The sequence below is a fragment of the Mustela lutreola genome, chromosome 3 (assembly GCF_030435805.1).
Source record: "Mustela lutreola isolate mMusLut2 chromosome 3, mMusLut2.pri, whole genome shotgun sequence".
Classification (NCBI taxonomy): Eukaryota; Metazoa; Chordata; class Mammalia; order Carnivora; family Mustelidae; genus Mustela; species Mustela lutreola.
In genome coordinates, this window is record NC_081292.1 from 202,358,653 (window position 1) to 202,371,435 (window position 12,783).

The window sequence follows — 12,783 nt, forward strand, 5'->3', positions numbered from 1 at the left end:
TGTTTGAAGTTTAATCTGTAAAGAAATGTTTTATTGGTTGGGGGATGTAACAGTCTTCAATTTCTTGAAGGGCTGGCCCCTAACTTAATATATCAAAGTAACGGGGAGTCAGATACTTGCCCTAAATATTGCAGAGCTTTCTCCTCAAAGGAATTGTTAAAATTGGAATGTATTATCTTTCAAAGTAGCAAGTTAGAAATAAATGTTCAAGCAAATTCTGGGAGACTTCCTAAGAAATTAAAAAGATTTACTAGACCTGGGTCCTCCCTGTCATTTCTTTGTCATTCTCTCATTATGTTGTTGAGAAAGTCACTTACCTGCAGGGCCTCCCCAAACTAGAGAGTTGAATAGTGGTAGATTCTGAATGGGTTTTAGACCCAAGGAATTTTTTTTATTTCTTTAAGGGAGGAACTGGTATAAAGTTGCAGACATTTATTGTGTTAGGATATTTTAAAACAGACAACAAAAAATCCTATTGTCTGCTCTTATTTTCATTTCATGAAAGAAAGGATATTTAGACACAATGAGAGTAAGTAAGACAGGGTAAAGCAAAGTGGTTTCCAAGGAAGTGCAATTGGCAATTCATATTTTCTCTAATGACCAGTTAATTCTTTGCTGTGGGATTGTCACGGGTCTGAGTTTGGAAAGTAGTGTGTTGGAGTTGCTAGACTGGAGGACCTCGTAAGTTCTCATCTGACTCTTCACACCTTTGTATGTTTTATTCTTAACTGTTACTGAAGAGGTACTAGTCTGGGCTCTGGAGCCAGACTGTCTGAGTTTGAATCCTGGCCCAGATTGTTAGTAGGAGTATGACCTTGGGCAAGTTCCTTAATTTCTCTGTGCTTTAGTTTCTTGGCAAAAATACAAATAAAAAGGTTATTATCTCTTAGAGCTCTTGTGATGGTTAAATGAGTTAATAACATATTCAGTACTTAGAACAGTGCCTGGCCCAGAGTAAGTAACTGTTGTCTCTTACTATGTTATTACTTGATGCAAAGTTTTACTGAACTATCACAATGGATACTAAAAGATACAAAAATGTATCATTCTTTCTAGATAACTCAAAATCCCAAGAAGAAATTGTCAGTCTTGAATCACCACTTTATAAGACACCCATCAAAACACTTTGAGGAAAATCCAGCAATCATTTCTGACTTAACAGGTTGGTGGTAATAACATGTTTTTATTTTTAATCGAGTTTTATTTTTAGGTAAATTTATTAGCAAAGTCTTTGCAACTGTGGTACTTAGCTACTATAATTTTATTATGTTTTATTAATTTCTCTGTGGTGGTTTCTTTTTTTTTTTTTTTAATTTTTATTTATTTATTTTTTATCTTCTTTTTAGTGTTCCAGAATTCATTGTTTATGCACCACACCCAGTGCTCCATGCAATACGTGCCCTCCATAATACCCACCACCAGGCTCACCCAACCTCCCACCCTTCGCCCCTCCAAAACCCTCAGATTGTTTTTCAGAGTCCACAGCCTCACATGGTTTGTCTCCCCATCCAATTTCCTCCAGCTCCCTTCTCTCCATCTCCCCATGTCCTCTGTGTTATTTCTTATGCTTCTGTGGTGGTTTCTTAGGTTCTTGATTAAGGAAGAGAAAAAAGAGAAACAATTTTATAAGATGTTGCTGATAAAAATTTTGTTCTGAAAATAACCTGACAAGTACAAAGTTTTAAAGTTAGAGTTAATTGTTGCTATTTCCTGACAGTCACATAAAATACTGTAATTATTTTTAACTAAAGTTTTCAGTATCAGTCATTTTTCAGTCTTCTTTTAGTTTAATAGCATATCATTTGCTGTTAATATAATAACTGTTATATTCAGTTTGGAAAATAATTTCTTTTTTATTGATACTTCCTTTGAGGAAAGGCACCAAATAAATTTAAAATTTAAAATGCTTTACTTGGGGAGCGACTGGGTGGCTCAGTCGTTAAACATGTGCCTTCAGCTCAGGTCACCATCCCAGGGTCCTGGGTTTGAGCCCCACATCGGGCTCCCTGCTTGGTAGGAAGCCTGCTTCTCCTTCTCCCATTCTTTCTGCTTGTGTTCCCTCTCCTGTTGTGTTTCTATCTGTCAAATAAATAAAATCTTCAAAAAAAAAAGCTTTACTTGATGTGAATGCTAACAGTGATAAGCACAGATAACATCTTACTAGCTTTCTTATTTTTTCTTTTTTTTAAAATTTAATTTTATTTTTTCATGTTCCAAGATTCATTGTTTATGCAACACACCCAGTGTTCCATGTAATACGTGCCCTTTGTGATACCCACTACCAGGCTCTTACTTTAAAATAGCCATTGTTCAGGAAATCACATCTTTTTCAGATCCTTTTGTAATTGAGAAGTATTTCATGAGCATTCAATAAAAGGAATAGTTAAATATTTAAAAAGCAAGCCAAATTCATTTCCTTTACCTTAGGGACATCTATGTGGGTTCCAGTGAAAGTATCCAAATGGACCTATGTGGCTTATAATGTAAGTATACCATCAATAGATTAAAAAAATTTTTTTCCAAAAACATTTTGGTATTTATCTTTAAAAAATTAAAGACTTTTGGGGAACCTGGGTGGCTCAACTGGTTGAACATCTGACTTTGGATCTAAGCTCAGGTCTTGATCTCAGGGTTGTGAGTTCAAGCTCTGCATTGGGCTCCTCGCTGGGCATGGAGCCTACTTAAAAAATAATAATAATAATAAATACATAAATAAAAGTTAAAGTCTCTTTTAAAAAGATAATTACATATATTTTTCCATATTAAAACAATGATAATTCCTTAATATCTTGTTAATGTTCAGTTTTCCAGTTTTATCATAACTGTTAAATTTTTTCTTTTTCATTGTTAAATGAGAATACATATAATATCCACATATTGTCATTTGTTGATATGTCTCTTATTGCTCTTTTAATCTCTCATACTTCCTCTACTGCTTTTCTTTCCTTGAAGCTTATTTGCTGAAAAAACAAGTCATTTGTCCTATAGAGTCGCATACAGTCTTGACTTTGCTGATTGTATTCTTTCAGTACCATTTAGTATATTCCTTTGTCTGCTTTTTTCCTGTAACTTAGTACTTGGATCAGATTCATTTGCTTGATCAGATTCAGTTTTTGTTCTGGCTGGACTGTCTTCTTTTTTTTTGATGTTAACAGCTGTTGATGAAGTGTCATTAATTAATTTAGGGGATGCAAAAATGGTGGTACTCTAATTCAGTTATTTTTTTTATTAACTGAAACATTACTGGGAAATTTCATATCTACTAAATTTATCAAAAGTGGAACATAGCAGAAAAGGAGAAAATTAAAATTGCTTGGGTCTTTGGATCTTGTATTTACTGGTTTTCAGTAATAGCGAGTTGGCTCACAAACCTTTTCTACTGGTGATCATAAACAGTTTTGGGTTTTTTTTTCCCTAGTATTATTATGAACTCATCTTCTAAACATGTTTCTATCTAAAATATTAAAATTCTTCTGTCTTTGACCAGTGGAAGTCATTTCAAGTTAGGCTCCTGAATCCTTTTGGTAAAGCTACTCTTTAGTTGTCTTTCTTTAATAGTTTCTTCACTACCGTTTCTTCGCTACCTAATATGAGAAGATGTTTAAGCTCATTTTGTACATTTCCTGCCCCAGATCTTGAATCAGCTTTTTCTCTAAGGAGCTCTTTCTGTTATTGGGGAAATGGTGTCTAAAAACCATAATTTGGACACTAGAGATGTTTATGACTAGTGGGTTAGCATTTCTAGGCCTTTTCGGTTGACAGAGCTAAGAAATGTATTTTATGTTGATCATTAGGCCAAAACTCAAACCTAAACAAAAAACATGCCTTTATACTGCTATTTCTAAGACATACTCAGGACTACAGGGTCCCTGATATCCCTAACTTAAATCTGTATCTTCTTCCCACTCCTAGAATATTGGAGAATACCTCAACAACACCAAGAATGATAACATTAGAATAATTTTTGCTTTATCTGTATATTTAAATGATGAAATTATCTACTCTTAATGGTTTTATTATGTTTTCCCTCTTTTTTTTTTTTTTTTTTAGGAATCTGATAAGATATATTTTACATTTCCTCTTGCAAATCATAGAAAAATCTACACTCATGTCTATTGTCAGAGCACCATGCTGGTAAGATAATTGGTACATTTTATGTAAATCTAAAAGTCTCTTTTTAACATTCAACTAATCTAAGATCTCTTCTTTAGCTATGAACTATTATTAAATCTAATAAGTTGAAAAATATTGTCTAAAACAGTTTTGATTGAAAAGTATTAATCAAAATATTTCTATAACTGATAATTTACTTCTAAATTATACTTTTGGCTCTAGTTCAGGTCTTTCACCCTGTTTTTCTACCTTACTTAGAATCTTTAGGATGAAGGAATTCAGTTCAAATATCCTTATTTCTTTTTAATGAATACTTACTATCAGGTATTGTCAAAAAATGTGTCACATGCTATATCATGCCTTTGTTATATTTGGAATATTTAAGTAATTTTTTTTTACTTTTATTTTTTAATAATTTAATTATTTGTCAACATTTCTTACTCTCAGGAACTTGTTTCTCCATTTGGGTTCTTTTCCCTCTTCCTGGATTTTTTTTTTTCCCCCAAGTTTCTTCACTTTGTATTTGTGTTTTTCATAATTTCTTTCTTCTTCTCCCTTTTGTTGGGTTATTTGTATTCTTTAGAACTAGAATCTGTCACTTAGTTGGTAGACAACTGCCATTTGATATATAGTAAAGTCTTTAGAAATGCTAGACAGGCATTGTGGGCTACGTGCTAATGAATCCTAATTTTAGTGGGATGACCAAAGTTTTTCATCTCTCACAGAGACTAGCATCTCTCTGCCTAAAATCTGGATGGGCAGTTTATCTCAAGAGAATCTGGCCCTTAGACTGTTGGCTTAAAATATCTAAACTCAGTTAATACTAAATTCCAAATCAGAATGTCAGTATTATGGTGAGAAAAATCCTTGCCAAAGTTCAGATTCTCCATTTGGCTTATTGGGGGATCCCTTTTCTATAATTAAGGTCCATAGGTATTAATTAGCAGAAAGTTATGTGGTGAGTTTTAAAAATCTTTTCAATTTGTATTACAGAAGTTTTCAGCCATATAAAAGTAGAATATAATAATAAAAGCTCACATAACTATCATATAGCTTTAACAGTTATCAACACTGCCATTTTTATTTATCCCTTTTTCACTTTTTTTTGACTGAAGGATTTTTAAAGCAAATTCTAGGCATTTTATCATTTCATCTTTAAATACTTCAGTGTGCTTTCTAGCAGATAAGGATTGTGCATGTTAATTATAATATCATTATTTCATCCAACAAAATTAATTATTAATTCCTTAATATCATGTGATATCCAATCCATGTGCAGTTGCCCTCTGTTCCGTTAAATTCTCTGAGTTAGTTTATGTGAATGGTATCTTTAATAATAAACTAATGGTAGCTTATTCTCATGGTATCTTTTTAAAAAAAATTTATGTATTAGAGTGCATATAAGAGGGGGAGAGAGAGAGCATGCGGGTGAGGGGCAGAGGGAGAGGGAGAAGCAGACTCCCCACTGGGCAGGGAGCCTAATAGAGCTCAATCCCAGGACCCCAGGTTCATGACCTGAGCCGAAGGCAGACACTTAACGTACTGAGTTATCAGATGCCCCTCTTGTGGTATCTTTTAACATGTATTTTTATCCCTTATGTTTTCTTTACTTCCACTTTAGAGACCTAAAGACTTAGCAGTAGACTCAGGTGTTAAGCATGATCTATCCTATATAAAGTTCCTAATCAGGTTTCGACCTATTGAGGGCATCATTTTATACTGTAGATAGGTTTCTCTTTAGATCTATTATATAAATTTTTATGACCAAGTAGCATTTTCTTTTCTGTATACTTTAGGAAGTTGGCAATTCTTGAGTGACTTTTTCTAAGATTTTCAGAGCTTTTTTCCCCCCCAAAGATTTCATTTATTTATATGACAAAGCGAGAGAGATCACAAGTAGGCAGGGAAGCAGGCAGAGAGAGAGAGGGGAAAGCAGGCTCCCTGCTGAGCAGAGAGCCTGATGCGGGGCTTGATCCCAGGACCCTGAGACCATGACCTGAGCCAAAGGCAGAGGCTTAACCCACTGAGCCACCCAAGCACCCCTTCAGTACTATTTTTATAATTAGTTAGAGATGCTTGCTAGATGACCTGAAATTGTTCTTTTGACACCTTACAGATTATATCAACATGGTGTTTTAGGGTGGGCTTGAATAATATGTTTTCAATTTTTTGATGAATAAGTCAAAATTCCCTATACATGGAAGTATAAAGAGTATAAAATATTGACACCTTGCATATTAAGGGCTGTCCTTGAAGACAGGCTCCCTTAGTAGCTGCAAAACCCATTACAAAAGTGGGTGGAACTTGAGAGCTCACTAGATTTTTCTTGTCTAAGCTATGCAGATCTTTTCTTTTGCCTTGCTTTATATGTTACATTATTGTGGGAAACACAGTTATCTTATATAGGAGTCATATAAGTATTTTGCCAGCAATAAAGAGCAGACAAATTCCACATTATTTTTCATTTATTTCCTTTCAGCTTCCTTGTCTATATTCTTGGAAAATGTCTTCAAGTTGTATTTAACCTTCATGAGGGCAGAGACCATGTCTGCCTCATTCATCATTTTTTTCCTTGAAGGCTTGGCATAATTACATGGCTCTAGAATAGACTTTATAAATATTAGTTGGATAAAAGGATTGATATCTTTTTCATTATCCTCTCTGTTTATTAAGGAAAGTTTTATGTAGCTAATATGAGCAGTATTTCTTACCTTCTTGTATCTTGGTGTAGGGTTTTAGTAGTTGGATCTTCAGATCTTGGAACATCACTCTTTTTCCTTAAAAGTTGCAGTGAATGGGGCGCCTGGGTGGCTCAGTGGGTTAAGCCTCTGCCTTCAGCTCAGATCATGATCTCAGGGTCCTGGGATCGAGCCCCGCATCAGGCTCTCTGCTCAGCAGGGAGCCTGCTTCCCTCTCTCTCTCTCTGCCTCCCTCTCTGCCTACTTGTGATCTCTCTCTCTGTCAAATAAATAAATAAAAATCTTAAAAAAAAAAAAAAAAGTTGCAGTGAAGGTCTTAGGTCATACTGCTCTTAAATGACTGAATATAGGTATGTAATATTGTTAAAATACCACTACCATCTCTGCGACATTCCCGTGGTACCCTGATAAAGTAATAACTAGCTTTGTCTTGAGCCTTGCAGTTGTGCTCCAATCCAAACACATTCTCAGTTACATAGAAGTTTTACCTGATAGTCAAATGAGAACTCAAATGATAAACGTTAAGATATACTTAGATTAATTGCTATTTTTAATGGACTCTGGATTTTTTTTTCTGTTTGTATAAAAGTCGACTACTAGGTGTTCATTTTCTATATTTACTTAAAATTTAGTTACTTTTCTATGTAATTACCTAATTAAAGCATGGACATTGCTGAACTCTGTAGGGGTTGGTTCAGAAATTAGAATACCTTACCCAGTATGCTATGGAGAGGTCACTCTTTCTCTTACTGCTGCTCTAGGTTACTTGCTTTACCTATCGATGCTGACATTAGACTTCTTTACCTGCCCTTTACCTATATGACTTTTGAGAACAGCTTGCAAATGTTTCTAAATAATGCTATTTTATGTTTCCATCATGCCTACTAATCCTATCATATAACCGTAAAATGTTAAGCTGCCTATTTTATGTAATTATTTTCTATAATATTTAGTGTGCTTTGTGTTATTAATCAACAGGATACAAATAGTTGGATTTTTGGCTGCATAAACAGCACTTCTATGTGGTAAGTCTTTTGAACCTAAGGGCCTCAATTGTTCATTTTTCTCAATATGAATAATACAAATCATACTTATTAGAGATTTATTTATTTTAGAGAGTGAGAGAGAAAGAGGGAAGCAGGGGTATTGGGGAGAGGCGAAGGGAGAAGGAGAGGGAGAGAATCTCAAGCAGACTCCTTGCTGTGCGCAGAGCCTGATATGGGGCTCGATCCCATCACCCTGAGATCATGACCTGAACCAAAATCAAGAGCCTGAGCCACTCAGGCACTCCTAAATCACACTTTTTAGAAAGCTTCATACATTCTTAAACCATTTTGCGGCTACATTACATTATAATAGCATTGATTTTGAATGAAAAATAAAGGAAATTAACATATCAGTAGTTATTTGCAAACATTAAAATGGTTTCTAGGGAAAACAATTTTTTTGTATCCAAAAGGACTGTATGGATAAGAGTATATTGGATTAGACTTACTGGACTTTGTCATTAGAACTTTCTCTGATAGGTCTGTAGGTGGTTACGTTTTTCTCTGAAGCTTATTTATAATTTATAATGTTTTAATACATTTGTCCTTTAATTAAATTTCATATTTATTTTGAAGCCGGCAAGGGATTGATTTATCATGGAAAGCTGAACTGCTGCCAACAATTAAGGTAAATTATGGCTTTAGAATTTTAATATTCAGGTGAAAAAATAATAAAAAATTCTTGAGTCTATAAGTATTTTAGAATATGGTCTTTTGTTAATTCATTTATGTATTAAATGAACTTGAGATTTGCTAACATACAGTTTAAAAATATTTTCTTTGGAAATACATTTTAATGGAGAATAACATGTAGTGTTTTTCTTTAACGTGTAGAGATAACTATAAGTTAACAGTCCTCTAAATAAAATTTGATCTGTATATTATAACATCATACCAAGAGTTAGATAAATTTTTTAAAATTTATTTTCAGGGTATGTTTGGAATGATCTGTCTTAAAATAGAAGGGTAGTAGTTTGAGTTTTGGGTAGAGGACCTACAGTAGGAAAGCGAGCCTCTCAAAGAGATGCAAAGTAATTTTTCTGGATCTATTTCAACATCACTTTGTGGTCAGATACTTGGATAACTCTACTTTATTTTGTACTCCATGGGATTTATTTAATAATTGTTTGTGATTTCCTTAAGTAACTCTGATAGGTCAGTAAGTCTTTTATAAAACAATATCATTGAGAAATCAGTTCTAAAATTTGAGGGAAATACATGTTCTGATTTCTAAGTTGTGTTTATTATAACTCATAATCTTATACCAGGAGTGATAATTTTCAGTCTTCAAATATTTTTTCATGATGAATACTAGTCTCATAAACTTGAAAGTGAAGCCAGTCTGGTTGGTCTCAGTCATCTTCCAGTCCAGTTCAGTTATTTATTTATCTGTATAGTCAACTGCACTATACTCACAGAGAGGATTGATGATATAATGAATAATTGCAAGTTACTTCACACTGGATTCTGGAGTGGTTGCAGTTATATTTTCTGTTACCTCAGTTGTCCTTATTTTGTGTGTATTCATTCATATAGCTTTTGTATTCAAGAGATAAACATTGTGGGAAAGTGATTAGATTCATATGAGCATTTTAAATGTCTGTCACTGATTCTATCCTAGCCTTTTAGGCAGGAGCAAAACAAACAAAAGTAGTACAATATACTTAATGATAATCATTCACAAATCTTTCCTTAAATTTCCAATTTCGATAATATATCCTAGCTAATCTATAATTTAAGAGTTAGGAAGAAATAAATTATTAAAATCCTGATAGAATGCTACTTTGCTCCTATTTTTAAAAAGTTACCTCTTAAATAATAAAATCCTATGTATATTTTTAATCTCAAGGATTCAACAATGTATTAATCTAGTTCTAGACCCTGTGTTATTTCTTCTAAATGTTAGAAACAGCTGTCAAAACAGCAGAACAAGCTGTTCCAGCTGCTTATACTTTTATTTATTTATTTAAGATTTATTTATATCAGACAGAGAGAGTCTCAAGCAGGTTCCCTGCTAAGTGGGGAGCCTGATACAGGGCTCGATCTCATGACTCTGCAATTATGACCTAGTCAAAACCAAGAGTCGGATGTGCAGATCATGACCTGAGCCAAAATCAAAAGTTGGACACTCAACTGACTGAGCCACCCTGGCACCCAACTGCTGCTTGTTTTTTTTATTTTTGTTTTTTTTTAAGATTTTATTTATTTATTTGACAGCGATCACAAGTAGGCAGAGAGGCAGACAGAGAGAGAGGAAGGGAAGCAGGCTCCCTGCTGAGCAAGAGAGCAATCCCAGGACCCTGGAATCATGACCCAAGCCAAAGGGAGAAGCTTTAACCCATTGAGCCACCCAGGTGCCCTGCTGCTTGCTTTTTTTTTTTTTTTTTTTAAAGATTTTATTTATTTATTTGACCGAGAGAGATCACAGTAGGCAGAGAGGCAGGCAGAGAGAGACGAGGAAGCAGGCTCCCCGCTGAGCAGAGAGCCCGATGTGGGGCTCGATCCCAGGACCCTGGGATCATGACCTGAGCTGAAGGCAAAGGCTTAACCCACTGAGCCACCCAGGCGCCCCTGCTGCTTGCTTTTTATAGTGAGTGCTGAAGGAGGTTGTCAGATAGCATTAAAAGCCTACTGAAATTTAGAGGGGGGAAGATGGGAGAAAGATGTTTAGAAAATAAGAATTACAATATTCTGCAAACTTAGGTATTCATAGCAGATGAGGATTATAATTAATAAACATAAATAAATTTCTCCATTTTAATGAAAATCAAAATTATATGTTAGCCACTTCTAAAAAGGACACAAAGTTATTTTGAAATCAAGTTGAAGAGAAAGAAAAGATTAAAGTGAGAAGATTTTATGAATTTTATTCATATTCATAACATTGCAACAAAAGTAGTGTCAGGTGACACTCATATCACTCTTAGCATTGTTGCTGACTGAACTGATAGTAAATAGCAGACGCCAGCAAAGCACCTGTAAATTCAGTTTTTAAATACCAATCATATGGAATTTTTCTGTCATGGGTACTGTGAAGAAGTTTCTGAAAACCCAAAGCACAACAAGCCAGGAATTTGGTAAGCCAAAATGGATTTATTGTTGAAAACAAAAATTTATAAAGATAACTAACAGAAAAAAAAATAACTGATATGAGAAAACTACCTTGTTGCTGTTTTATCTTAATCATTTTAGTACCATAGTTTTGCTCTGTGTATCAAAACCTGGTATTTGATTTCCTGTGTGTGTTATTTCATCATTAAGGGTATTTTACCTTTAAAACACTGAAAAATTTCCAAACTTCATATTAATCTTACCTGTCAATCTAACAAGTTCATGAATATGATTATATTGTCAACTTCCTACTGATATTATAACTTTATAGGAACTTTATAAGGAAATTTTTTTTGACTCTGTTAACCTTTTTAAAGTATTCTAATCCTAACAAAAAAATTCTTGAGGAAAAAAAGTATTTTTGAGAATAAATAACAGGCTAGTAGAGTGGATAGCCACACAGAGTAACCAAGGTTCTTTCTAATTATCTTTCATAGTGTCTACTCTCTGTTCCTTGGTCTCAGTTGCCTGTCAGTGTCATTTGTGAGGCCCTTTTAAGGCCTTTTAATTTACATTAGAATGGATTAAGTCTGTTGCTGAGGCTTTGGCAAGTAAGTTGAGGTGAAGCCTCCTAGGTTAGAAAATACTCCCCGTGGATCTGGTCAGGTTGTCAGCCACTGGCTCGTGGTTCTTCAGCTTCAGCACCTCTGTTCACCTTGCCCACACAGGTGTTCCTGAAGAACACTGGAGAAAGTTAACTGCAGAAATTTCTTTTTTTTTTTAAGATTTTTATTTATTTATTTGACAGAGAGAGACACAGGGAGAGAGGGAACACAAGCAGAGGGAGTGGGAGAGGGAGAAGCAGACTCCCCATGAATTGGGGAGACCAGCTTGGGGCTCGATCCCAGGACCCTGGGATCATGACCTGAGCTGAAGGCAGCGGCTTAACCCACTGAGCCATCCAGGTGCCCCTATTTTTAATTTTAATTTTTATTTTTTTTAAGATTTTAATTATTTGACAGAGATCACAAGTAGGCAGAGAGGCAGGCAGAGAGAGAGGAGGAAGCAGGCTCCCAGGAAGCCTGATGAGGGGCTTGATCCCAGGACCCTGGGATCATGACCTGAGCTGAAGGCAGAGGGTTTAACCCACTGAGCTACCCAGGTGCCCCAAAGATAGATTTTTATTTGATAAGGTGCTTTACTAGTTTTATTGTGTCTTCATGTCATTTACTGAGTAAGTTCCACGGGATGATAATCATATATATCATTAGATAGCAACTCTTTACTGCTTCAGCTAGATCAGAATCATTTGAGATTAAGTTGCAACTCTTCATTATTTTTAGCATTCATTTATTCATCTCTTGAATACTCTTTGTTGTATGCTAGCTACCAAAATAAATGTAGAAATCATATTGTAATGTTATAAAAAGCAAATGGACAAATTATAAAAGATATCAAATCTGGAAATAATTATATAAAATAATTATATGTAGTATTAAATGTCATTTGTTTTACATGAAGTGATACAGTTCAAGGAATATTTTTGGCAGTCCATATTTACAAAATGTTAGGAATTTGAGTTTAGGATTATTGATCTGAAAATGTAAACATGGATATTTTATGAGGTACTGAATATAAAGTGTGAAATCAGTTTTTTAAAAACCAATTAATTAATAAATAAGTATTTATAATTTCTTTGAACATGTTTTATATTCTGTATACCTTTAGAAATAAAATCAGCTTTTTATATCCTTTTTTTTCTTTTTCTTTTTTAGTCTCTGACGTTAAGACTTCAAGACTATCTATCTTTGTCTCATCTTGTTGTTTATGTACCATCTATTCATGGAAGTAAGGTAACAAATGGATTAAGGTTG

General features: G+C 34.3%; 1 protein-coding gene across 2 annotated transcripts in view; it reads left to right on the forward strand.

Moving 5' to 3' along the window:
* PGAP1 (post-GPI attachment to proteins inositol deacylase 1) overlaps positions 1–12,783 on the forward strand; it is a 79,784-nt gene that overhangs the window by 31,057 nt on the left and 35,944 nt on the right. Inside the window, exons 9-14 of one of the 2 annotated variants that reach the window (XM_059168522.1) lie at positions 1,057–1,162; positions 2,428–2,483; positions 4,051–4,134; positions 7,791–7,837; positions 8,435–8,486; positions 12,685–12,762. In XM_059168522.1, coding sequence (XP_059024505.1) covers positions 1,057–1,162; positions 2,428–2,483; positions 4,051–4,134; positions 7,791–7,837; positions 8,435–8,486; positions 12,685–12,762 — 423 coding nt within the window. Of the gene's footprint in view, positions 1–1,056; positions 1,163–2,427; positions 2,484–4,050; positions 4,135–7,790; positions 7,838–8,434; positions 8,487–12,684; positions 12,763–12,783 lie in introns of those variants that run through there. The other variant, XM_059168523.1, reaches the window with a different exon arrangement.